Source organism: Astatotilapia calliptera, chromosome 7, assembly GCF_964374335.1.
Source record: "Astatotilapia calliptera chromosome 7, fAstCal68.1, whole genome shotgun sequence".
Classification (NCBI taxonomy): domain Eukaryota; kingdom Metazoa; phylum Chordata; class Actinopteri; order Cichliformes; family Cichlidae; genus Astatotilapia; species Astatotilapia calliptera.
This window is the reverse complement of record NC_137428.1, coordinates 15418007-15445755: the sequence shown is the minus strand read 5'-3', so window position 1 is coordinate 15445755 and position 27749 is coordinate 15418007. Positions and strand designations below refer to the sequence as shown.

Here is a 27749-nt window from a genome sequence, read left to right as displayed (position 1 = left end):
AAGCGATTGCACCATAGGTTATACTTAGTTTGTTACAGGTCCTGTAGGAAAAAATGATAAAAGAAACTTTATCTCTAAGCTCCAGAGAAGAAAACTCCCGTTATTTTAAAACATATATCATTAATTGTCATGGTCCTGGGCCATGTGGGCCCAGTATTCTTAGTTTTCATGTATTTTTGTATTTTGTTCTTTATTTAGGCCATGCTTCCTGGGTTGATCTGTTACGTTGTTCCTTATGTGTTTTCCCTTCATGACTCTTACCCCCTGTGTGCCCCTCTGTGTATTTATGAGCCCTCGTCTCTCTTTGTGTTTTATTCTATGTTTTCCCCAGCCCGTTATGTCTGCGTTCTCCCCGTGCTCTCTCTCCTCCTGTTTGAACCTCTGTGTACTTCCTGCTTTACTTTGCCCATCTCCCATCAGTGTTACGTTCACTCCTGCCGTGTCTTGTTATGATTATCAGTGTCACCTGTGTTCCCCGTGTGCATCCACTTCCCCTGATCATCCCTCATGTGTATTTAGTCTCTGTGTTTCGTACAGTCTGTGTCGCGTCGTCTGTGTTCCCCCCCTCCGTGTTTCCATGCCTGGTCTGTTGTCTTCCAAGCCATAGCCTCACCATAGTTTGTTCTCAGTTTAGGTTTTTGTTTAGCCACGCCATCCCTGCTGTATTTGCACACCTTGTTTTCAGCCATATTAAAGGCTCGCCTTTTGTTAAAACTCACTCCCGTCTGCTCACTTGTGTACGCACCTGGGTCCATTACACGCATTCTCCACTCGGTCCGTCACAGCGGACCGTGACAATTAATGTCATGAATGCATATCATACTGAAATGCTGATTGTGCCTTCAACCCCATCACCATTTTCAACCCCCATAATGCAAAGTTAAGCCCCTATTACCGATGTTAATGAAAGTTCTCTTGGCATGCTCTGGCAATGAAACAGAGTATTTTTGAGTGAAAATTACGTGTTTCATAAGTGATCTTTAGCCATGGGACATTTCATCATTACATACTCACCAGAATTTACTACTACTTATCATGATTCTTGGGGTTTTCGCTATTTCCTCTGTATTATTTTAAGGTCTTTACCTTACAATATAAAGGACTTGAGACAACTGTAATTGGGATTTGGTGCTATATAAATAAAACTGAACTGAACTTCAGCATGATTTCAAATCATGATCACAATGATCATATGATAATTTTGTCTGTGACAGGGTTGAAACCCAAATGGATTTAGTGAGATTTAAATGCCTAATAATGACTTTGTGCCTAAAATCTGATCAAAGTACAAAAAATGTGTTTATTATACAAAAATATATTTTCTTTATTGTTACTGATATAATATAATAATACTCAGATGTTCTGAGTACCATTGCGTTATTGTTATTGTCCTCTTTTATTTACGTCAGTTTATTGTACCCTCTACCGGATGTGAGGACATACATACTGCCAATAACGTCAAAACTGCAGGCGTTAACGTAGCGTGATGACGTCGTTGGTTAATGCTTCCCTCTGAGCAGAGGCGGCGGATGGAGCGGAGCTGATGAATGAGATGAGGGGCTAACAGAGGGCAGACGGGCTGATGATGAGAGAGGATGAACCAGCAGCTGAAGGAGCATCAGTCCTATTCTCCCACCATCTCAGATCCAGTTTACGCGAAACAACGCAAACAAAACAAGACGGAGAAATCTGCTCGTTTGTGAATGAAGGAAAATTTTGTGGCGAACATCGACGTCGGTGAAGCTGTTTTGATTTTTTTTTTCCTCTTGGAGGAGGGCAGGACGTGATGATAAAACCCGGAGTGTACTCCAAGGGCTTTTTTGTGTTCTCTCCAAAAGCAGCGGAGATGAAGCCCCGTCTGGAAAGAAGATGTCTGTCACCACAGAGCGGCGTTAAATGTCTCACTTGCGGCGGTAAAACTCTTTAATATTTCTCCGATTTGAGGATTTTAATGGCACAGAGGACTTCAATCAAGAGCCAGCGACTTAAAGAGGGATTTATGAGTGTCGGAATTGAGGGGTGAATGTTAATTTTTTTATCCCAACGTCTGCCATCCCTATTCAGATTATACACCAGCCAACGGAGCATTTATAGCCAGCTAACGTCACATTTAGAGACTATAGGCAGTTTTATTTGCTAAAACACGTTAACATTTTTTCCCCTTCGATAATTTCACTCTGAATTTAAAAGCGCAACACGATCCCTTCGAGTCTAATGTGGTTATAAATCACACCATCCGTCTGCTGTCAGTTTTTTTCTCCTTCTTTTTTTAATAGCCCGAGTTGAGCTCCATAATCCTGCATTACTGTGGAGTTTGGTTGTGGGGTTTTTTAGCTAACGGCGGCGGCTACTAGAGCCAGAGCAGCGCGCGCGCGTGTTGTCAGTCATCATGCGTGCACCGACACGTTCGCACGGATGAAACCACCACCTATGCCAAAAATATGATGCACCCAGAGGGCACAACAACACGCCGAGCCATGTCGGACTGAGAACAGTGAGAGTGGGGCTTCGCCGGGCTGTGAGCTCACACAAACAAGCAGAGAGCGGCTTTCAATTGAGAGGGAGAGCGGATAAAAACAAAACAAAAACAAAGCTGCAGCTAGCCTGTCCGCACAGCTCTCAGGAGACCGCTGAGAGGATCATTTTCGACTCAACTTAGAGACCAGAATCCAGCTATAATGGGGTATGTAAAGTGGTGGTTCAGTGGAAGTTGTATTTCTCACTCCCCATGTCATGAGTGTGGCACACTTTGTTGTTGCAGATTTCAACACCCACAGCTGCCAGTCTGCTAGCTAACCCCCCTTGTCCTCTTACATAGAAAAAAATTACTGTAAACCACTATCCCATCATTATGTGCACCTAAAGCCTCCATACGCTGACATTTCAGCTTACAGAAGCCAATAAGGATGAGGCTGCGATGAAGTAAGCTACTGATGATAGGGAGAGCATATTTAATGTTTTGCCATGAGTAAATGTGGAAGGGGGGGGCTCCATCACCACAGCTCCATTGTGGTGCTTACATGTGGCCGAGCCTGCAGATGTGTGGTGATTCTCCTGATCAAAAGCGACCTAGTTCCCACTCCAGATGATGTAGAATGTGATTGGTTTGTTGTCATATTGTAGTTGGGAAGGAGGAGAAGGGGATTGGTGAATGGCTTGCCTCCTCATCCTCTGTAATTCTCAAGGCCAGTGGTTGTAATCCAGTCAACAATCAATTTCTGAGTCGGTCAAAAGAGAGTATGTCCTACAGTATGTGTTTACACTGTCTCAATTAGCAATTCTCCCTGTTCCTGTCCTCTTTGTGCAGTTGTTGATCAGTTCAAATGTCACTGGCATGTTTTTGTTTTTTCAGTGGAAACTGAAACATATCTGAAGTTGCAGCAGTGACACACCCCTACCACTGGAATTCAGTTAGGACTTTGTAGTAAACAACAGCAAGCATAGTACATCCAGCAACAACACAATAAAATCCCTAAAATGACAATTACAAAGTTTTTATTTTTACTGGCTTAAAAATGGGTGCGCAGCTTCAGACAGTTATTCCCATACTGTTATTACAATGAGTCTGTGATATTGTAGAAGTCTGTGCAATTCATGTATTTTATCCTTATGCGGGTAACCTCTTTGATGTATGCCAATTGAATGCTTTTAAATTAAAAAAAAAATTACATACAGGGAGTGCAGAATTATTAGGCAAGTTGTATTTTTGAGGAATAATTTTATTATTGAACAACAACCATGTTCTCAATGAACCCAAACCCAAAGCTGAATGTTTTTGGAAGTAGTTTTTAGTTTGTTTTTAGTTTTAGCTATTTTAGGGGGATATCTGTGTGTGCAGGTGACTATTACTGTGCATAATTATTAGGCAACTTAACAAAAAACAAATATATACCCATTTCAATTATTTATTTTTACCAGTGACACCAATATAACATCTCCACATTCACAAATATACATTTCTGACATTCAAAAACAAAACAAAAACAAATCAGCGACCAATATAGCCACCTTTCTTTGCAAGGACACTCAAAAGCCTGCCATCCATGGATTCTGTCAGTGTTTTGATCTGTTCACCATCAACATTGCGTGTAGCAGCAACCACAGCCTCCCAGACACTGTTCAGAGAGGTGTACTGTTTTCCCTCCTTGTAAATCTCACATTTGATGATGGACCACAGGTTCTCAATGGGATTCAGATCAGGTGAACAAGGAGGCCATGTCATTAGTTTTTCTTCTTTTATACCCTTTCTTGCCAGCCACGCTGTGGAGTACTTGGACGCGTGTGATGGAGCATTGTCCTGCATGAAAATCATGTTTTTCTTGAAGGATGCAGACTTCTTCCTGTACCACTGCTTGAAGAAGGTGTCTTCCAGAAACTGGCAGTAGGGCTGGGAGTTGAGCTTGACTCCATCCTCAACCCGAAAAGGCCCCACAAGCTCATCTTTGATGATACCAGCCCAAACCAGTACTCCACCTCCACCTTGCTGGCGTCTGAGTCGGACTGGAGCTCTCTGCCCTTTACCAATCCAGCCACGGGCCCATCCATCTGGCCCATCAAGACTCACTCTCATTTCATCAGTCCATAAAACCTTAGAAAAATCAGTCTTGAGATATTTCTTGGCCCAGTCTTGACGTTTCAGCTTGTGTGTCTTGTTCGGTGGTGGTCGTCTTTCAGCCTTTCTTACCTTGGCCATGTCTCTGAGTATTGCACACCTTGTGCTTTTGGGCACTCCAGTGATGTTGCAGCTCTGAAATATGGCCAAACTGGTGGCAAGTGGCATCTTGGCAGCTGCACGCTTGACTTTTCTCAGTTCATGGGCAGTTATTTTGCGCCTTGGTTTTTCCACACGCTTCTTGCGACCCTGTTGACTATTTTGAATGAAACGCTTGATTGTTCGATGATCACGCTTCAGAAGCTTTGCAGTTTTGAGACTGCTGCATCCCTCTGCAAGATATCTCACTATTTTTGACTTTTCTGAGCCTGTAAAGTCCTTCTTTTGACCCATTTTGCCAAAGGAAAGGACGTTACCTAATAATTATGCACACCTGATATAGGGTGTTGATGTCATTAGACCACACCCCTTCTCATTACAGAGATGCACATCACCTAATATGCTTAATTGGTAGTAGGCTTTCGAGCCTATACAGCTTGGAGTAGGACAACATGCATGAAGAGGATGATGTGGACAAAATACTCATTTGCCTAATAATTCTGCACTCCCTGTATGTTGATATTTTTAAGCCTTCGTGCTGATAACAGCTGGAGCCTTTTGGGTGCACCTTTGTGCCTGCATCCATCTGTCCCATTCCTGTGTAAAGTCACTGCTATTTTCAGGTAGAACTAAAATGACAGTTCAGTAGACAGGCACGTGTTTTGATGAGCAATTAACCATCAAAGTGATTTATTTGAGCAATTTGTTAAAAAGCGCTTTTTCGGATAGGAATATTTGACAAGTTTATGGGAAGATTAGTGTGTCTGGGGAAAAACAAGACGTCGTATGCAGAGCTACAGCAATAAATCGGCTGATATTTGCTAATTTTTTATGTAGATGGCTCTGTTGGTGTATTTACCAGAAGATAAGCAACAAGAAATAGGCAAAATTTAATGTTTATTTTTCACATTTATTCCTAATTTTTTTTTAAAGTGAAAGCAAATGGGTGTCTGAATCTTTTTAAATATTATTATAGGTCAGAATATTATGGGTCTTAAGCTGGCGCTGTGAGCTGTGGCTGATTAATGAAATGTTTTTGTATATAAATTGACATGTTCTCAGCTGCTGTTTTGTGATTTCAGTTGGGTTTCCTCAAGACAAGCCAGTCTTTCATAACTTCTTTCACTTCCTCTATGAGCTTGTGTTATTTTCAGTGTCAAAGAAGAGTTGTTACAGAAGGGCTTGGACTTTCTGAACTTCTTACATTCAGACAAAGAGAGCATCAGTGGAAAAAACACAGGACTTCGTTATTGTCATGAGAAATAGTTTGAAAGTGTCAGGCGAGCCGAGTGTCCCACGCTTGCTCTTTCTCTTTTGTCGGCTGCTGAAAGACTAGAGGTCTGTGAGCGGCATATGGGCGTTTGGGACTGGAGGCTTCGCCTTGCCAGGCTCCTGCTGCCTCCCTCTGCGAGTGGGCTAACCCACAGGGATGCTGCGATCGGATTGGGCGAGAGAGCGTGTAGGAAGGAGAGGGAGCGACGGAGTTGGAGGATGTTCACAGCTCATGACCACATGGGCAGTTGCCATGACAACGTAACAGCTAAGTTAGTAATGCGGAGTTATTATTCCTGTGCATAGCAAACACGGGCTGCAGCTGTCATTGCTTTCACTCAGTGGAGTTTTGGCTTGTAGTCAGATTTGTTTTCAATATTCTTCTTGATATAGTCCTTCATATATAGTATAGACAGGATAGATAAAAAATGATTTACGATTTATAAAGAAGAAATAAATGAATCTAACATAAAATTCGAGACTTAATAAAAATAAAAGACATTTCAAAGTTCAGCGGGGGATCAAATAATTTTTCCACTGTATACATCTCTTATATCTGTGACCTGTGAGGCACAACTTTTACTCCGAAGACAAACCTCCAGTTTGTTTTTTCATGTTTCACGAAAGCTGAGAGAGTGTTAGCAGATAAGTCAAGACTTCAATGCTTGCTATGAGCAACCACAGCAATCTGCTAATGACCAATGCAATTACAAAGAGGGCCTTCGTCCAGAGTCCTCTTTGCAACCGATTTTATATAGCAGCAGCCAAATATAAACCAATCAGTTAGGAAATACGCATTTTTTCCCGCCTTTTGACCAGAGGACGGCAAGTAGTCGCAGATCAGACTCTAGTGCTGTGTGATCGAGGCCCAATGTGCTGATAGGCTGATATCAGCTAGCAAACCAAACATCAGCCAACACCTTTGTTTGGGTTGTTAGGATTGGGTAGTTTGTGATTACCCGAATTAGTGATAGTTGTTGTTTTTGACGGGAATGGGATTAATTTTCTTATTTAATAGTCTGTTGACTGTAAAAAAGAAAATAAAACTACCATGGTAGATACTATATCGGTAAAACATAAGCACTAATAGGAGCTGGCCATGTTATGCACACTTTAGCAGCACTATTTTTTTCTTCACAAACCATGGCAGAGAGTAAATGTAAAGAAGTCTCCATCTAATGGATTAGTACTTAAAAAACAACGTCAATTCATGAAGAAAATGAAAAAACTAGACCTAAAACTGAACGTGTGGTTGTGCACCCTGTTCATTTACTACCGTCTGTTATCCCCACCTGTTCATTCATTTCCTGGCTGCGGGCGAAGGCGCTCTGCATCCGATTGCTTTGTTTAGTTTCTTGCCAGTTTTATCAGTTTTAAAACCCAAATAATCCCAAACAGAAGATTAAATATTCTTTTTGCACAGCTGATTCTTGTGGACTTTTCCTTCTTACGCACGTGCACACAGACACACGAACACACAGAGCATGCATGTGCACTCATTTGACTGGCTGCTCATAAAAACTTCACCCATCTGTAGTGGATTCCAAGCATTTTCTGATAATTATTTTAAGCCAGACTGGATTAATGAGATGCTAATATATAAATGGTTGCATGAAAATATACAAAATTTAAATGTTTTTTTTAATAATGACTCTTTTGCACTATTTTTGCTGTAAACTAAATTACACATACTATGTATTAGTGCAAAAACAATTGGCAAGCAAAAATGAAGTTTGCTGGATTTAAGCTCTTAGATGTGAATAGTTCTGTTTGTTTGTTATATTCATAGATACTTTATTTATAGCCAGATGAAGTGGTGAAGTTATTAAGATTAATCAGATTAGTTGACACTTCAAGTTAATGTTAGTTGCATCCCAAATATGTGACCGATTAAGGAAATTGTTTCGCATCAGTCCCCAGACGTCATTAAATGTGGCAGGTATCAACAAACCTCAGTGTCCTGAGTGACTGTGACATGTCCTAATAGAGTCTTTGTCATTGGAAACTAATCTGAGCATTGTTTCGGTCACAAACAGTCCACATCTTTGTTTGCCACCATTGAAAACACCAGCGCTCGTGTGTGTCTTCTGCTGCTGTGAATGTTTCTGCTGATCTGACGACATCTGCACTCAGATTCACGTGCAAGTACATGTCATTGAGACTCGAACGCTAGGTTTCATTGTGAAAAGGGATTATGGGCTAACAATCGCCACGCTCTCATGGAGACACACTGCACCGGGGCAGAGTTTGATCTAGGCCACACTGTCAGACTAATGACCTGCACCCACTTCAAGCCCCTGAAAAGCCACAGCTAATTGAGACATTGACACAGTGACCAGCAATGCCTTTTATTCTTGTTTAAGAATTAATCAAACGTTGATTATATATGGCTTTTAAATTCATTTTAGCTTTGCATTCAATTCATTTTCAGTCTGAATAGCTTTACCTTTCTTTTTTATGTGTTTGTTTTACAGCAGCCACATTAGCTAGGATTATGTGCTTAAATTGGGAAGAGTTAAAAAAAAACAGAATTCATTTGATCTAGCGGTGAGAGTCTTTACACTATGGCTTTAAAACCAAGCACAAAAGAGTTGAAGAATTGAACTGAATAATACCTTTATGTGCTCTAGTTCTTGGCTTATAGAACTATTTTAAAACCACTTGACTATATATTTGCCTTAAAATCATTAAAAGAAATGGGATAACATTTGTCAGATTACTCAATTCATTCAACTGAGTAGCTACTTACAAGTTAGATTAACAGAGTCCATCATAGTTTCAGGATATCTTTCTGTATTTTAGTTTAATACAGGGGAATGTCACTGATACAGTTTATCACCAGTGAATTATTTTGAAAGTGTGTAATTAGCATCCTGCTGGTACTAAACATTATCTGTGTTGGCAGCCACAGTGCTATTGCTTGAAGTGCAGCTGCAAATATTTGTGAATATTTTCTTTTTTGTTACACAGATTATTGTTGTTATATGAAACTAGGGATGCACTGATCCAGCTTGATCCGTTTTATTTGTCTTATTTATTTGCACTTGTCTTTACAATCACATTGCCTTCCTCCTTGGTATATTAGCTGTGCACCAGTTTGCTGCAAACAACATGAAACTAAATTGATCTGTCAGGAACATCTGATCTAGGTTTTTGAGTCAGGATCGGCGCAATAGCCAAACCAAATATTGCATCACCAGTTGAAACATTAGAAAGTCAGTCAGAGGTGATGTTAGCTTAATTGGCTTGCCTTGACACAGCTTTAAAAAACAGCTCACAATAGTTAAAAAAATTCATGAGCCAGTTTGTGCTGTTCTAATTATCTTGTCCGAAACCTTGCTTGTTTTGCATAATATCTCATTGATAACATCTCCTGGTAGATATCAGGTTAGAGCTGCTGTAACCAAATCATGTCAGAGGAAGTCTTTATTGTGAACTCTGACTCGCACGTAACCTCCAAAGCAAAGAGTGCTGTTGCATTCAGTCTCTCCTAGAGCTTTACTTTCATCCAGTAAGCGCTTCTAATGAGTTTATGTCCTTTAGTGTATTTATATGGTTCTTTACTTCCAGCTTGCATGAGCTGATGAAGCCGGTGTGACTCCCATGTACACATCGTTACATCATTAACTGTGTCAGTGTTTAAATAAGCCTCTGCTCTGCTATCTTAATTAACACAGTGAGATGTGACAGGATATTCCCAGAGATGGGAACAATAGCTGGGCTCAGAGGAGTCATGGAACACTTAGCTGCCAGACAAGGAATCATATCTACTTTCCCTAAAAGCCTGGCAGATAGACATCTCAGAACCAGAACTGCATTAAAGGAGTCATGTTGAAATAAAGTGCTTGTTATAGTACTGAGCTACACACAGAGTTACTAGCTGCATTTAGATCTGTTGTCTAACTTGAGCAGCTTTTTGACTAATTGTAACTAGACTGAAGCTGCAGTCCTCTCAGGACCATGTCTGTTTTCGTCTGGTAGCCCAGAGCGTGAAAGTCGATCTCTGTCAACCCTGACTTAATCCAGTACGCGCTGGAAGTAATACCCATTTTGCATGTTGATATGACACTATCTGTTTCAGATACAGTAACCAAAGCATTTATAGATGTCACTGTCAGCTTTACCTTTTGTTAGCTGTAGCAGCATTAGTTGGTCTGCGCGTAGTGTCCCAGCTGTTGATCATTTCGAGAACAGTCATAATTTTCAGATTGGAGTTGAAAATCTATTTTAAGAAAAGCTGAGATTGTATTTCTAGATAAAAGTCTGGAATTGTGCTTTCACATTAAATGTTTTTGTTATTTTTGCAAGGTTGAGTACAGTCTCCATCTTTATGTCTGTCCCTTAAATATTCTAAATATATCTGCTCTTTATTTCCTGTGGATTTCCTTCATCACTGTGACCAGTTGCAACCAGAACAGTCAAAGCTTGTTTTTAATCCAAGACCCTGGGAGCTTTTCATCCATAGCAATGTTTGGAAGTCATCCAGTATCTGCTGATCTCTGTATGTTGGCATAGGTGCTTCCAGGTCACCTTTGGCTTCATTTGTTCACCTCATCTCAGTGTGCACCCCGCTGGTTAGGACCAGCCTGCACACACTTGCACATAAAAAGTAACAAAAATATAACACCATGTCAGTTTTCCTGTCAGAAGTCACTCTGGCTTGTCAGGTGGAGCTGTGGCTGCGATGGGTGCTGCTGGTGTGAAAGAGGCACTTAAAATGAAAGTGACAGCCAAACAGCAGCAATCAGCTCCACATCTGCACCTAACGAACGGATATGGAAGCATACCAAGATTCCTTCAGTATCTGGACCCACATGATCGTGATAGTCCAATGATAAGCCTGTTTTTCTAACAAGTCTAATCCCTTCTATCTCCGACAAGTTGCTCAGCAGCATCACCAGCTTTTGCTTGCTGTAGAGCTTTGCTGCCGATGGGTCCTGAGGTCGTCCGATCATCCTGGTCATGTAGAGATGTGCGTTTTTTGGTTTCTGTGTATACTCCGCTGCATTGTTTACCTCTATTATTTAAGAAGAATTAACTTGTCTCTGCTTCTTTTGCTGCTTAAAAAAAACAAAGCTTAATTCCAGTCTGATTTTTTATCAACGACACACTCAAAAAGAGACAGTAGGTTTCAGAAGGACAATAAAAGATGCCTCCACAGTCAAGCGCAGTTATAGTGGTTGACTGCACAAATCATTTTCTGGTCCCTGAGACTAAAACATGTTTCATTTGTACAGAAGAAAAACATTTTTCTCTTCTATAATTTCTACTAAGTCTTTACTTGAAATGCTGTTCACATTTTGATGTTATGTGCAAAGTGCAAAAGTGAAGTATACCTCGTAATGATTCATCTTAAAAGGGGGTGTCAAGCTTAATTTAAAAGAGAACTGCCTCGGAGGCTAGATACATGCAGTTAAAGGACCTGCATTTATCTAATGTGAAATGCATGCTGCACCTAATCTTCTGTGTACATCTTAGGTCCAAGGCCTCAACCAGTCATCCAAATCTCCATTTAGTCAAGCAAGCCTAAAAGTCTTGCTAGCTATGGCTTGTCTGGGTTGGTGTGTGGATAAGCACATATTGCTGTGCAGACCACAGATTAATTAAAGTGTTAAATCTAAGCTGGACTAAATTTTGCAAAGGGCAGGATTTGGCACACAGACTTTGACTGAAATATGACATGAAGGATGCTGCATTATGGCTTTCAACGTTTCCATATTTTTTATAAATTTTTACAAAATCTTTGAAGGTCTTTCATTTTTATGTGCTTTCTAGAACATTTTTGTACTGGCAGATGTCTTAATGATTTTGTCTACATCAGTTTGGGTCTGTGTCAGATTATCTTGATATATAATGCAACTGATATCACAGTCAAATGCCCATGCATTCCACTGTTCCAGTTACATTAATGTAATCTAAATCCCTACATTGTGGCTGATTGCATAAGTTGTATTATGTTCACCTTTGCCGGTAGACACACTTACGCACTTGCTCTCAGTGTGAATGGCTGCTGGCTTTTTTTCTTCGTCCATTGTTCAGCATCTGCTAGTTCAACAACAGAGTAGGTCTGTGAATTATGGATGTGCGGGGATGAGAAATGGCGTCTTCTGATTCATTATGTTGTTTGAGACTTCCTTTCCGTGGCAGTACAGGACAGAGTTGGATATTTCCGTTTACATGTATGCTTTAGCTTTGGCAGTGCTGGTAGGTTGGTGCACCACTTTAGTCACTACAGCTGGGTGGACCACTAGAGAAAAACATTGTTTAAAAATCATTGTTTAGGATTATCCCGTGAGATATCTCAGTATCTACCAGATGATTACAAAATGTCTCTGTAGACGGATACAATTTGGAACTGACATTTATGCCGCTTTTGAATGGGGTCACATTAACTTGTGAACACACAGGGGCCTGTTCTCCACATGTGGATTAACCTTTTATCCGGATGAGCAGTCCATAGTAATGGAGACAAATATGGGATTTCCTGCTACTGCTCGTAAACAGTTCCGAATGAAATAAAGAAATTACACCAAGACCTGTGATATGACACAAGCAGCAGGGGATAAAAAGTCAAAATTGATGTCCTACCAGTTGGTCCATGGAGGTAAAACCACCTCTTTAGTATTTTATTAATAATATTCATAGTAAATATTCTGTAATCAGATAGCTTAAAAAAAAAAATCTGTTGCAATCTTTCTCCCACATGGACAGTGTTTTCTGACTAATACACCAGGTGAGCAGAGAAGCCAACATATTTAAAAGTCTTTTTTTGTTCTTTTGTCTTTGTTGTGCTGCTGTTTGCTCTGAATATTAGGGGATAACGGATGAAAGCTCATTATCACAGTGGACAAAGGAGGTCTGCTTTCAGCTTTATACCACCTTTTTTTAAATGATGGTTTGTGCAGTATTAGGCTGTGACCTTTTGGGAAGCGACTGAAAGAATGAGTTGTCAGAAATTAGCTTCCTCCAAAGGGTCTGTGTGCTCTCCGATAGAGGCAGAGTGAAGAGCTCCATCATTCAGGAGGGACTCCTTTCAGTCAGTGAACAGAAGTACACAACCAGTACACAACCAGTGTTGGTCTCAGATATTTTTCATTGCTGTCTGACTGTTTTTTCCTGATCTAGGGCACTTTGGGAGAAAAGTAAACTAGGATTTTTGACACTTTTTAAGGACCAAATACAAACCCGATCAAAAGTTTAAGACCACGTGAAACATGGCAAAAAAATATTTTGCATGTTTTGCAACTTTACCTTTTTGAATGTGGTCGGGTTGTTGAACTGCAAAAGCAGGATCTCTTGCAGTGCGCCATCGCTGATGAGGTGGGACGCAGTAAGACAGTTATTTGAAATTTCTTTAATGATCCTGAGGGTTATGAAACAAAAAAGTCAAGTGGAAAAACCCCCCAAAATTTCACCAGTACTGAGCTGGGGGATCCAATTGACGGTCCATCAAGACACTGGACGATCCTCGACCTAAATTAAGGCCATTACTGGTGCTGACTGCAGGCCCATAACCATCAGACAGCTTCTGAGACTGGAAGGCTTCAAAAACAAAAAATGTCTTCAAAGGCCTCATCTCCTTGAACGCTGCAGAACTGACCGCTTGGACTTTGCACTTTCAGAGTACCAAACATGGGACATTGAAAGGCAGAAGAAAGTTCTGTTCTCTGATGAGGAAAATATTTGACCTTGATGGTCCTGATGGTTTCCAACGTTACTGACATGACAAACAGATCCAACCTGAGATGTTTTCTATGCACCACAGTGGAGGGGGCACCATAATGTTCTGGGGTGCTTTTTCCTTCAACGGAACCATGGAGCTTCAGGAGGTGCAGGAGCGTCGAACGGCCGCTGGCTATGTCCAGATGTTGCAAAGAGTGTCCCTCATGACTGAGGGCCCTCACCTGTGTGGTAATGACTTGGGTTTTTCAACAGTACACAATGCCTGCAGGTCAAGAGACTTCTTCCAGGAGAATAACATCACTCTTTTGGATCATCCTACATGTTCCCCTGATGCAAATCCAAGTGAGAACCTTTGGGGATGGATGGCAAGGGGCATTTACAAAAATGGACAACAGTTCCACGCAGTAGATGCCCTTCGTGCAGCCGTCTTCACCACTTGGAGAAATGTTCCCACTCACATCATGGAAACGCTTGCATCAAGCACGCCACAACGAATTTTGAGTGATCAACAATAAAGGTGGAGCTACTCATTACTGAGTTCATGTTTGGAACTGTGATTTCTGTTTTGTGGGAGTTTACAGGTTTATTTTGGAGGTGTGGTCCTAAACCTTTGATCAGTTTTTTCAGTTTAAGCGTTGTTTTCAATAAATTGCATGCTCAAAAAATTTTTGTGTCAGTCCCATTTCTTCTTGTTGCATGTTGAAGTTCTACTTGGAACCTTGTTACAATCTAAACATGCAAAATATGATTTTTTTTGCCATTTTTCAAGTGGTCTTAAACTTTTGATCCGGACTGTATTTCTCTTGTTTTTCCTCTTCCAAACTACTGTTTAATTGAATCGTTCACATCTTTAAGCCATCCTAATCTGAAACTTTTAAACATCCTCATCTGTTTCTTCCTCTCTCTGTGCAGAGAGCAGCCCATCTTCAGTACGCGGGCCCACGTCTTCCAGATAGACCCGAACACCAAGAAGAACTGGGTTCCCACGAGTAAACATGCCGTCACAGTGTCGTACTTCTTCGATAGCACCAGGAATGTATATCGAATCATCAGTCTGGATGGATCCAAGGTGTGTACAAGTAAAGCCAGTTCTTAACCCGACCTGGTACAGGATTGCAGTTTTAACCTATGTTTACATGTTTATCTACATCCTTTTGATTTCATCGAACTTCTTTTACGTGCTTTGCTATAGTAACATTACTTGTTCAGCTATCAAACAATTACGTATTTTTATCGTAGAAATGCTTTCATCCACCACACATTCCACCACCCAAGAATAATTTTTTGGATTTCACCAAAGTGGAAGTAAAGCACTCTTCCGCAGCGTGTCTTTTGTCCCGTCTCCCTCACCCTCAACCAGTCAGTGAAGATGGCCTTCCCTGAACCCGGCTCTGCTGGAGGTTTCATCCTGTTGAAAGGGAGTTTTTCCTTCTCACTGCCAAGTGCTTACTGATACAGGGCAATTTGATTATTGGGGCTTTCTCTGTATAACTTTTCATGTCTTTACCTTACAGTGTAAGGCACCTTAAGGCGATTGGTGTTGTGATTTGAGGCTATGTAAATAAAACTGAATTGAATTGAAGTTTTAATTGTATATAAATATATTCATATAAATAATTGGAAACACTGGTTTTCCATCAGTGCATATTCTTTGTGACTGCTGTGCCTCAGCCGGGCCTCTCTCCTAGAGCAGTGAAGTTGAACTCAGGCCCGTCATATCTATGTGGCAGTGATTATTTTAGTCTTGAGATAGGTGCAGGGGTGGAGTTAGCATAGTTATGCAAGAGTCTCTATGGGTGACTAGCAGTGCTGTTGTTGAACCAGCAAGTTAGCTGTGCTGTGCTGGAAATAGCAGCAGTCGGGTGGGCTGGTGCTTGGAGGACATTATTATACAGACAACAAGAAGGATTCTCAGCAGAGACACACAATGACTGGTGTTACTTGCAAAGTTCCAGAGGGAGCAAACTTTTGACATGTTTGACATGTTAGTACACCCATGGATCCTAGAAATACACAAAAAGTGGTTATAACCTGTTTGTTAATAATAAGAGTTTTCAAAACTTTATAGTGAGTTCATCCATTTTTTGGCTTCTTGGTTGCACATTTAATAATAATAATTGCATTTATATAGCGCTTTTCGAGACCCTCAAAGTGCTTTACAATTCCACGATTCATTCACTCTCACGTTCACACACTGGTGGAGGCAAGCTACAGTTGTAGCCACAGCTGCCCTGGGACAGACTGACAGAAGCGAGGCTGCCATATCGCGCCATCGGCCCCTCTGGCCATCACCAGTAGGCGGTAGGTGAAGTGTCTTGCCCAAGGATACAATGACCAAGATCGAACCGGCAACCTTCCGGTTACAAGATGAGCTTCCCAACCCCCTGAACCACGACTATTTTGGTTTACTCAGCAGCAGCAAAAGCAGGCAGATGTTTTCAACAACGGGAAAAAAACTGTCCGACATGCAACCTGCTCCAGCTGCTAGCTGCTGAGCTTTTAACAGCTCAACAAACACAGTCATAATTACTCATTAATGTTTCTCCCTCACTGCTGCTGATTGTGTAAATGGGCAACTGTTTGCAAGATCAATTAAAAAGTTGATTTTATGTCAGTAGTTTCTGCTGCCCCCAAGTGGTTCATGAAATTGATATCACAAGCTAAAAACAGCCACTTGCAAATTGTTGGCATTTGCCTACCCGCTGTGTTCAAATGCTTATTTTGAAAACCATGAATGTTTGTTTCTGCTCTTCCCTTCTGTTAACTTTTAGAAACCACTGTTATGTGTTACTGTAAGTGTATAACTAATGAGAAACATACATATATATTTGGTAAATCAGCAGTTTTTTCTACCAGGTCAGACTTTTTTTGGAGGTTTATCTTGGGTGTTTGGTGAAGGAGTCAAAAAAAAAAAGAAAAATCAATACAAAACTGCACTCATAAAAGTTACTTTTTTTAAATCTAAAAATTCCCATGAACCATGAGCAGTCTAGAATGATCCAGCCTTACTTACTCCACTACTTGGGCAGATTCCATCCAAGAACTAGTGCAAATTTTATTGTTTTTATATTGTTTTAAAGACCACATGTACAGACGGAGATACCCATGCACCTCCTCACAGAACCGCTCTTTAAATTCAGTGTCCATCCTGTTTTCCTCTGTTTGTTCATGTGCACTTACAAAGTAGTGGTCACAACACATTGGAGGGTACACATGGCTTCTGCCCCATGATGGTAGGCCACTCCACACTGCCCCGGACCCCTCCTGCTGTAGTGGGCTCATGTCACTCTTTTGGTCTGCGTGCGGCCATCCCTGACCACCAGGCTTGTGCACTTCGATCAGGTTTTGACAGTCTGATGGAGTCATTTCCAACTGCATAAAGCTCAAGAAAAGCAAGCATGCTGACCTTGAGCTGACAGTGATTTCTTTTCTTTAGCTCTAAACTCTCTTTGGCTTGAATAAGCTGTTCATGTGTACATTTGATTATGACGTTCTGTCATGTGCAACTTGTCCCCAACAGGCCATTATAAACAGCACCATCACCCCCAACATGACGTTCACCAAGACATCGCAAAAGTTTGGCCAGTGGGCGGACAGCCGAGCCAACACTGTCTACGGCCTCGGCTTCTCATCAGAGAGCCACCTGGTTAAGGTGAGAAACTGCCGATGCCCTATCAGAAACCAGAGCTCGCTGCTCAGTTGCCAGCCGTGCTGTAGTATCAGTTGTTTCTGTTACTTCAGTTTGCAGAGAAGTTTGCAGAGTTCAAGGAGGCGGCACGGTTAGCCAAGGAGAAGTCTCAGGAGAAGATGGAGCTCACCAGCACGCCCTCTCAGGTAACAGACATTAAAAACACTACCGCTGCCTCAGACCTAGTACCACCACCACAGGTGATGCAGAAGTGCTGGCAACTTGTTGTAATACAAACCCAACTGTTGAGACACTGTGCAAAGTGTAAAAACACAATGCAAGAATTTGCAAATCTTATAATCCCATATTTCCTTCATTATATAACATGAGTGTTTAAACTGAAAAAATCTGCAATTTTAAGAAAAATGCTGGCTCATGTTGATTTTTGACAGCAGAAACACATCTCAAAGAAGTTGGAACAGGGCCGTGTTTGTCACTATGTAGCATCTTCTCTTCTGTTAACGACAGTTTGTAACCATCTGGGAACTGAAATATTAGAGAATATAGACAAAGCTAACACGAGTAAATACAAACTGCAGTTTTTAAATGATGATTTTATTTACCAAGAGAAAAGAGGTATCCACACATACCTGCCCCCTCAATGGAATAACTTGTGCCACTCCTGGCAGCAATAACTGGCAATGAGTCTTTCACGTGACTGTGGAGGAATTTTAGCCCACTCTTCTTTGAAACATTGTATTAATGTAGCTCCATTGGTTTTTGTTTTTCTTCTTAGCCTGTTCAAGGTCATGCCAAAGCATTTTAATCAGATTTAAATTTGGATTTTGAGCTGGATACTGAAAGAAAACCTTCATTTGAGGTGGACTTGCTGGTTTGTTTCAGATTGTAAATTGAAAATGAAAATTCTCCTTCATGATTTTCTCAGTAGACATTAGAAATTGTTGTTCCATACGTTTTGGCGTCCCAGGTCCTAAAGCAGCAAAGAAGCCCCAGACTATCACACTACCACCACCATGTTTGACAGTTGGTATGATCTTTTTATGAAATGTCGTGAGTTTTACAGCAGATGTAACGGGACTCAAACCTACCATCAAGTTCAACTTTTGTCTCATCAGTCCACAGAATATTTTTACAAAAGTTCCCAAGATGTTTGTTGCAAATGTGAGATGAGCTCTTGTGTTCTTTTGGTCAGCAGTGGTTTTCTCAGTGGATGCCATTTTTGCCAGTCTCTGTCTTATACAGACAGAGACTGTTTAAAAAAAAAAAACCCCAAAAAGATTGTCATCAACAACTACAGTAATGGAAAAATGTGACTTGTTTCTGAGTTTCACCCCAGCTGTGAAACTCAGAAACCAGTCTTACTTGTTATCATCTATCGTCCACCTGGGCCTTACACAGAGCTTCTGTCTGATTTCTCAGACTTTATATCTAATTTAGTTCTGAGCTCAGATAAAATAATTATTGTGGGTGATTTTAACATCCATGTAGATGCTAAGAATGACAGCCTCAACATGGCATTTAGTCTGTTATTAGACTCAATTGGTTTCTCTCAAAATGTAAAAGAACCCACCCACCACTTTAATCACACTCTAGATCTTGTGTTAACATATGGCATAGAAACTGAACATTTAACAGTGTTTTCTGAAAACCCTCTCCTGTCTGATCATTTCCTGATAACATTTACATTTACAATAATTGATTACACAGCGGTGGAGAGTAGACTTTATCAAAGTAGATGTCTTTCTGAAAGCGCTGTAACTAAGTTTAAGAATATAATCCACCCACTGTTATCATCTTCAATGCCCTGTACCAACATAGAGCAGAGCAGCTATCTGAACGCTACTCTACAGAGGTCGATTATCTTGTTAATAATTTCACCTCCTCACTACGTACGACTCTGGATACTGTAGCTCCTGTGAAAACTAAGGTCTCTAATCAGAAGTACCTGACTCTGTGGTATAATTCTCAAACACGTAGCCTAAAGCAGATGACTCGTAATCTGGAGAAGAAATGGCGTGTCACAAATTTAGAGGATCATCATTTAGCCTGGAGAAATAGTTTGCTGCTTTATAAGAAAGCCCTCCGCAAAGCCAGAACATCTTACTATTCATCACTGATTGAAGAAAATAAGAACAACCCCAGGTTTCTCTTCAGCACTGTAGCCAGGCTGACAAAAAGTCAGAGCTCTTTTGAGCCAACCATCCCTTTAACGTTAACTAGTAATGACTTCATGAACTTCTTCACAAATAAAATTTTTATCATTAGAGAAAAAATTACCAGTAATCATCCCACAGATGTAATATTATCTACAGCTACTCTTAGTACCATTGATGTTAAGTTAGACTCTTTTTCTCTAATTGATCTTTCTGAGTTAACTTCAATAATTACTTCCTCCAAACCATCAACGTGTCTTTTAGACCCCATTCCTACAAAACTGCTCAAAGAAGTTCTGCCATTAATTAATTCTTCGATCTTAAATATGATCAACCTATCTCTAATAATCGGCTATGTACCACAGGCCTTCAAGCTAGCTGTAGTTAAACCTTTACTCAAAAAGCCATCTCTAGACCCAGCAGTCTTAGCTAATTATAGGCCAATCTCCAACCTTCCTTTCATATCAAACATCCTTGAAAGAGTAGTTGTCAAACAGCTAACAGATCATCTGCAGAGGAATGGTTTATTTGAAGAGTTTCAGTCAGGTTTCAGAGCTCATCACAGCACAGAAACAGCTTTAGTGAAGGTTACAAATGATCTTCTTATGGCCTCTGACAGTGGACTCATCTCTGTGCTTGTCCTGCTAGACCTTAGTGCAGCATTCGATACTGTTGACCATAATATCCTATTAGAGCGATTAGAACATGCTGCAGGTATTACAGGTACTGCACTGCAGTGGTTTGTATCATATCTATCTAATAGACTCCAATTTGTGCATGTAAATGGAGAGTCCTCTTCACACACTGAGGTTAATTATGGAGTTCCACAGGGTTCAGTGCTAGGACCAATTCTGTTTACATTATACATGCTTCCCTTAGGCAGCATCATTAGAAGACATAGCATACATTTTCACTGCTATGCTGATGACACGCAGCTCTATCTGTCCATGAAGCCAGATAACACACACCAATGAGTTAAACTGCAGGAATGTCTTAAAGACATAAAGACCTGGATGGCCGCTAACTTTCTGCTTCTTAATTCAGATAAAACTGAGGTTATTGTACTCGGCCCTGAAAAGCCTAGAAATATGGTATCTAAGCAGATTCTTACTCTGGATGGCATTACCTTGGCCTCCAGTAACACTGTGAGGAACCTTGGAGTCATTTTTGACCAGGACATGTCCTTCAATGCACATATTAAACAAATATGTAAGACTGGGTTCTTCCATTTGCGCAACATCTCTAAAATTAGAAATATCCTGTCCCAGAGTGACGCTGAAAAACTAGTTCATGCATTTATTACTTCCAGGCTGGACTACTGTAATTCATTATTATCAGGATGTCCAAAAACCTCACTGAAAAGCCTTCAGCTAATCCAAAATGCAGCAAGAGTACTGACAGGGACTAGAAAGAGAGAGCATATTTCTCCTGTTTTGGCTTCCCTTCATTGGCTTCCTGTTAAATCCAGAATTGAATTCAAAATCCTGCTCCTCACATACAAGGTCTTAAATAATCAGGCCCCATCTTATCTTAATGACCTTGTAGTACCATATCACCCTGTTAGAGCACTTCGCTCTCGCTCTGCAGGCCTACTTGTTGTTCCTAGAGTATTTAAAAGTAGAATGGGAGGGAGAGCCTTCAGTTTTCAGGCCCCTCTTCTGTGGAACCAGCTTCCAGTTTGGATTCAGGAGACAGACACTATCTCTACTTTTAAGATTAGGCTTAAAACTTTCCTTTTTGCTAAAGCATATAGTTAGGGCTGGACCAGGTGACCCTGAATCCTCCCTTAGTTATGCTGCAGTAGACGTAGGCTGCTGGGAGATTCCCATGATGCATTGAGTTTTTCCTTTCCAGTCACCTTTCTCGCTCACTATGTATTAACAGACCTCTCTGCATTGAATCATATCTGTTATTAACCTCTGTCTCTCTTCCACAGCATGTCTTTTATCCTGTCTTCCTTCTCTCACCCCAACCGGTCGCAGCAGATGGCCCCGCCCCTCCCTGAGCCTGGTTCTGCCGGAGGTTTCTTCCTGTTAAAAGGGAGTTTTTCCTTCCCACTGTCGCCAAAGTGCTTGCTCATAGGGGGTCATATGATTGTTGGGTTTTTCTCTGTATCCATGAAGCGCCTTGAGGCGACTTATGTTGTGATTTGGTGCTATATAAATAAAATTGAATTTAATTGAACTTAACTCATGAATACTGACCTAAACTGAGGCAAGTGAGGCCTGCAGATTTTTAGAGGTTGTTCTCCTGGATGAGTTGTCAGTGCGCTTTCAGAGGAAACTTTGGTAGACTGGAACCTTGGAAAGGTTCACTACTGTTCGAAGTTTTCTCCATTTGTGGATAATGGCTCGCACCGTGGTTAGTTGGGGTCCAGAAAACCTGAGTTTCTTTAGATTGTGGTGTGAAGTGTTGCTTTTTGAGATCTGTAAACCTACTTCACTTTGTCAGTTTGTGAATACAATAACTCAAGAACGAAGTGAAAGTGGCCTCTCTAAGAGGATCTCTTTGTACTCAGTCACATTACTGTTACTAGTAAATTAATTTGTTACAACATGTTCCTCCAGCTGTTTCTTTTGAGTACCCTTAATTTTTGCAGTAGTTTTTTGTGCCCATCACACCTTTCTTTGAGACGTGTTGTCGTCGAAGTCAAAGTGAGCTTGTTTTTTCTTAAGATGGTACATTTTAATACAGTCTACCACCATCACACTTTTTCAGATACTTGCAAGCCAGGCACGTTATTCGTTCCCAGATTTCAGACTCAAGCCCTCTACCAGGGCCTACACTATTAGAAACTCTCCTACAACTTAGTCCAACCAATATAGGGCTGATCACCGTGCTTTACAATGAAATGTTAAACTTGACACGTACCTCCTCATCCAAACTCAAAACACTATAAGAAGAAGACTTAGACTTAGACTCAGATCTGAATCTGCTAAAGACTGCTGTTTTAAAGTATATATCTCTAATATGGTCACCTGTGTGAGCTGTCGGCACAGAGCATCTACTGTTTAAACCTGCTTACAAGGGGCAGCCAATCAGAAGATAGTTGACTAAAAGGGTGCACAAACACCTTTTTTTGACACAGGGTGAACTTAGGGGCTGCACAAAGGGTCTGTATAAGATAAGATGATTAAGTATTATTGTGAATCATGCAAAGCTATCAATTCTTAGGTATCTCTATGAGGTGAATGAGAAGTTTCTTTCTTGAGATATTACACATTGTATTTGCTAATATTTAAATGCTACCATTCTACTTGGAGAGCCCTAACTGTGGAAATCGCTGCTGTGTTTGCCGTGTTTTGCTTTTTTGTGTTGTTCTCGGCATCATGTCCACGTTATGCTGCTGTAGCCACTAAGCTAACACCTTGTGTGGCCTGTTTTGCCTCCTTTTGCTCTCCCAAACGATTCGTCCTCAGGGTGGCACCGTAAAAAGGAATGTGTTGTCAGTCAACAAACCTGTTATAAAGAAGGTAAAGACAAATGGAAGAAAAATTACTTTGTTGTCTCAGATCTGACAGCACCTTTTCCGAGTCTTCCCCGAGTGTTGACACAAACTGGCGTCTTTGTATCCCCCTTCCTGTTTCCATCACCTTCCGCCCCCTAAGCTAAGCTAACTTGTCGTAGCTTCTTATTTAGCTTACAGATGTGTGTGGTGTCACTCTTTCAGTCTTAACGCTCAGCATCAATTTCTCAAAGTGTTGAAGTGACATTTTTTTTGTTTGTTTTCTTTTGTTTCTTTCACTTTCACAAATGTGCCAAATCAGGAGTCAGCCCCAGGTGATCTGCAGTCACCTTTGACCTCAGAGAGCATCAACGGTACAGACAATGACAGAGTTACACCAGATACACCTCAGCACCCCGAAGCCAGAGCAGAGCCTTCCCAGAATGCACTGCCCTTCTCACACAGGTAAACCAAAGTTCACTGGATCGCAGAAACAGTCGCACTTCTTGTTTAGTAGCGTGTAACATCACTTTTCAGCACTTTATTTTAGTTCAGCTGGGTCTTCATTCATATTAAACAGTCTGGAAGCCTGAAACACAAAGAATTATTCATGGTGGTCAGCTCTAGGGTGCACAGAGAGAAATATTCTGTTGGTTTTGTAGGGCACCTTTTTTCACAACACGCACACTTGAGTGGGAAGATTTATTCTTTATTTTTGAAGCCTCTGTGTAAATGAAAGAAGATGAATTTTCATGGTAACCAAACAGAATCAGCTGTCAAAGAATTATTATTATTATTTTATTACATTTAGCTGTTTTTGCCTGAAATTCCCACATGATCAGCATCTTTGCTCATCCCACCGGAGCACTCCACAGATGCCTTGTTAATTTGTATTATGGTCACAGCAAGCTGAGAAATACTGCACTTGTACATCAGCGCACAGTCCTGGTCCAGCCTTTGATTGGCTCTTTGGGACGGGACAGCCACCATCTTTTCTCTCATAGATTTCCGTTTAGAATAACACGAAGCTGAAAATAAGCACGCATGTACACACCTCGTGTATAGTAATAATTACACCAAATGCTGTTGAAAGTCACTGTGGGCTTAAGAACATTCTGAAGGGCGTTTTTCACCTTTTTCCAGTTATTCCCTTTCCTCCTTTGTCCATTTTCAGTTCATCCAGCATTAATAAGCACTGGGAGGCAGAGCTTGCGGCGCTGAAGGGGAACAATGCCAAACTGACGGCGGCTCTTCTTGAATCTACAGCCAATGTCAAACAGTGGAAGCAGCAGCTGGCAGCCTATCAGGAAGAAGCTGAGAGGCTACACAAACGGGTATCACTCTGTCCCTGCACACAGGAAAGTACTCACTGCGTGATCCCATTTTACCACGTCTGAATGCTTTTTCTTTTCCTTTTTGGATTGCAGGTGACGGAGCTGGAGTGCGTGAGCGGCCAAACGACGGGGATTAAATCTCAAAAGACTGAACTCAACCGAACAATAGAAGAGTTGGAGTTGGCTTTGAAGGCTAAAGAGGAGGTACAAGGAGTGCTTGTTCGTCCTACTGGGTTGAAGTCGTGGATTTTGCATGCCTGGACTTTGATTGGTGCGTTTACCATCTGTTCTGAGCTGTACACTCTTTCTGATCATGCTTGCAGGAGTTGGAGAGACTTAAAGCAGAGGTGGAGAGTGCCAATGAGTTTAGGTCCCAAAGAGATTCCCTCACACAGAGGCTACAGGTGAGTATTGCTCAATGATCATGTGTTGCATAAAGATTAATGCAGTCTGTAAATAGTGAGTAAGAAAGAGCAAAAAAAGGACTCCATCTATGACCATCCCAAGTCCAGGAAGTGGTGCCAGATGGGTTGCAGACTTGTCTTTTCCTCATAATAACATCAACAAATATAATAAAATCAATCAATTTGTGCATTATATTAATTTTTGTGAAAACTGCTTGACCACACAGTAACAGATGTTAATAAAACAGTTACAAATGTGATTCTGTCTTTGGAAACCAGGTGAGGGGTGAAGTGAACTTTTAACGAAGGAGGAGCTTGTTTCAGACTGTATTTAGTATAAATATTTCAAAAATTCACCGTATATGTAAAACATGGATTGTGGACCAGTATTTCAGCGTCTTTTGGCGGTTGCTATCTTTTTACAAAACCGTATTTTTTAACCAACTGGCGCACAGAAGTGCCAAAAACTGCACTTCCTCCATTGGCCACTTAAGTCAGTCCTCATAAAGTATCATGGCTAACTTTACAGCATTAGAAAGAATGCTTATAGCCTGGTAGAGATTAATTTGCAGTGCATCCAGATGTTGGAGTTAGGGGTGTGGCCACAGTGATTGACAGGTTTTCTGATACAGGCAGTTGCAACTCTACGTCTGCAAGCCCCTTGGCTGTGTGGGTGGTGGTGTTGTCTTTTGGTGCCGCTTAATGGCATTATCTGGCCACAAGTGATAATGCCATTACCTGTTTAGTGTTACAGCCTCACTGTGTATGATTCTGGATACTGTAGCTCCTCTGAGGAAGAAAGCCTCTAATCAGACATACTCCAGTCCATGTCACAAACATGTGACTTAAAAGCAGATAACTCGAAAGTTTGTTGCTCTATAAAACGGCCCTCTGTGAAGCTAGAACGTCTTATTATCCCTCACTGATTGAAGGAAATAAGAACAACCTTTGGTTTCTCTTCAGCACTGTAGCGATATATTCCTTTAACCTTAATGACTTCATGAATGTCTTCACAAATGAAATTTTAACCATTGGAGAAAACAATTATTTATAGCCACCCCACAGATGTATTATTATGTACAGAAACTTTCAAAACTACTGATATTTATTTAAGCTCTTTCTTTCTGATTGATCCGAGGTAACTTCAGTAAGTACTTCCTCTGTTTGTAGACCCCGTTCCTTCAAGACTGCTCAAAGAAGGCTTTGATGTTAAATATGATCAATCTGTATAATGTAATGGACTGCGTATCTGTGGCCAGTGTACTCCTAGTACCCGATAAAAGGGGAGGCTTGTGTCAGGAAGGGCATCCAACGTAAACATTTTTAGAAAATCCAACATGAGGTTCATTAATAAAACGTCCATACTGCATTGGTTGAAGCCCGAGTTAAAAAATATTACCAGTGCTGCTAACCAGCAAAGACAAAAAAAAATGCGAATGGGTCACGAAGGCTTCATAAAGGGCTTGTTTAAACTAAACAAGGATTTTCAGTGGAGTCCCAAATTACAAATATGAAGCTAAAAATGTGCGTTTTTAAAAAGCGTTGTGTGTCGTTTCTATCAGGAGACGGAGGTGAGAAACCAGACGCTGGAGGCCCAGCTGACTGATCTGGAGCAGCGTCTGGAGAGCAGCCAGCTGGAGCGGGAAGCCTTTCGCAAAAGCCTGCGCTCCCTGCTGGAGCTGCTGGACAGCAAAATCTTTGAGCTGAACGAGCTGCGGGATGCACTGGCCAAGCTGCTGGAGGGCAGCTAGACGGAGAGAGACGAAGACTGTGCCACCACCTCCAACCACCTCCACCAACACAGCAGCCAGCGCCGAGACTTTTACCGCATGTCGGCACTCACCTGCTCACTGACAACTTGAATTCTCTTTTTTTTGTTTTTTTCCTCCCACACACACGCGACTTTATACTTTAACACACATCCACGCTCAGATCGTTTACAAACCGCCATGTGAAGCCTTCCCCTCCGCTCCACTCTGGACAAATCCACAGAAGCTTTCCTCGCTCTACGGAAACATTAAAGGCGAAATTCGCTTTTTTCTTTTAAACGTTGCTTTGGTGCGTTCAAATGCAGTCACTCAGAGTCTGCGATTGTTCTTGTTTTTTTTTCTCTTTTTTTTCCTCTTTCCGACTTTTTTTCCAGGCACAAATCTTTATTAAAACCCACGTCGCCATCAGCCAAATAAACTCTGAGATCCATTCGGTTATTTGTTGTGGGGACTCGACACAAAGAGGATCCGGAGGACGTCGGTATCTATCGTGAAATATTCTTCTGAAATATATGAGCAATACAAAAGGGCAGCACCAGAGGGTTTACAAAAACATTTTCCACTCTCACTTTCAGGTAATTTTACTCCTCTCGGATACGTTTAAGACATCGAGGTGGGATTTTACTCAAACGTCTTTTCTTTCTTTCTATATGCTTTTTTTTTAAGGATATAACGGATTCATAGTGCACTTGTTCATGTGTGTGTGAGTGAGTCAGATGTTTCATTTCCCCTCTTTGTTTCTGTTGCGACATGAAGTGCAATGATTGAATCCTTTTTTTGTTAATTTATTACTGAAATTTGTGACAATGATGATTATTGTTATGATGGAAGTTGTACAAAATCAAAGTATCTTTATTTACATCTCATTTTCACTTAATCTTTTTTTATCATGTGGTACGTGAGTGTCAAGATGTTGAAACCTGGCAATATTTTTGAGCTGTTTATCGAAGGAAAAAGGAAAATGCGGCGGGTTGACTGCAGTTTTTTTTTTCTTTTGCCAAATAATGTTTTCCTGTACAGATCTGAATTTTTGCTGATGTTGCCTTTGGTACAGACATGCATCAATGGTAGCTAAGTAGCGGTACTTTTTATTTGGTGGGATTTACTATTGCCAAAAATGAGAGGAATACGATTCAGCGTGTACACCTGAAGAACACTATTTAAGGGCTTGTTGTTAGCGCGGGTACATTCGGGACACTTGGATGGATTTTTGTGCTGTAAAGGGAAAAAAGAAACATTTGAATAAGACTTTGAAATACTGATTTAACCACATGCTTACAGACACAAATTGTAATTTTGAGTTTTTAATAAAAGAAAACCAAATGAAAA

General features: G+C 41.0%; 1 protein-coding gene across 3 annotated transcripts; it reads left to right on the top strand.

The window, feature by feature from the left end:
• Nucleotides 1-1460: 1460 nt before the first annotated feature.
• homer1 (homer scaffold protein 1) lies at nucleotides 1461-27749 on the top strand. Of its 3 annotated transcripts, none has more exons than XM_080304142.1 (10): nucleotides 1461-2683; nucleotides 14579-14735; nucleotides 17187-17318; nucleotides 17408-17500; nucleotides 22888-22941; nucleotides 23236-23378; nucleotides 24088-24247; nucleotides 24341-24451; nucleotides 24571-24651; nucleotides 26214-27749. In XM_080304142.1, exons 1-10 carry the CDS (start codon nucleotides 2679-2681, stop codon nucleotides 26400-26402), a joined length of 1125 nt encoding a protein of 374 aa, XP_080160268.1. In that variant the 5' UTR covers nucleotides 1461-2678; the 3' UTR covers nucleotides 26403-27749. The 3 variants fall into 3 exon arrangements, with proteins under 3 accessions (XP_080160268.1, XP_080160267.1, XP_080160269.1); XM_080304141.1 differs by having other exon boundaries at nucleotides 1755-1913; XM_080304143.1 differs by lacking the exon at nucleotides 22888-22941 and having other exon boundaries at nucleotides 1756-1913.

Coding starts and splice junctions, on each gene's coding strand:
- homer1 (XM_080304141.1), top strand. Junction 22,942..23,235: donor ACAAACCTGTTATAAAGAAG/GTAAAGACAAAT, acceptor GTGCCAAATCAG/GAGTCAGCCCCAGGTGATCT. Junction 23,379..24,087: donor GCACTGCCCTTCTCACACAG/GTAAACCAAAGT, acceptor GTCCATTTTCAG/TTCATCCAGCATTAATAAGC.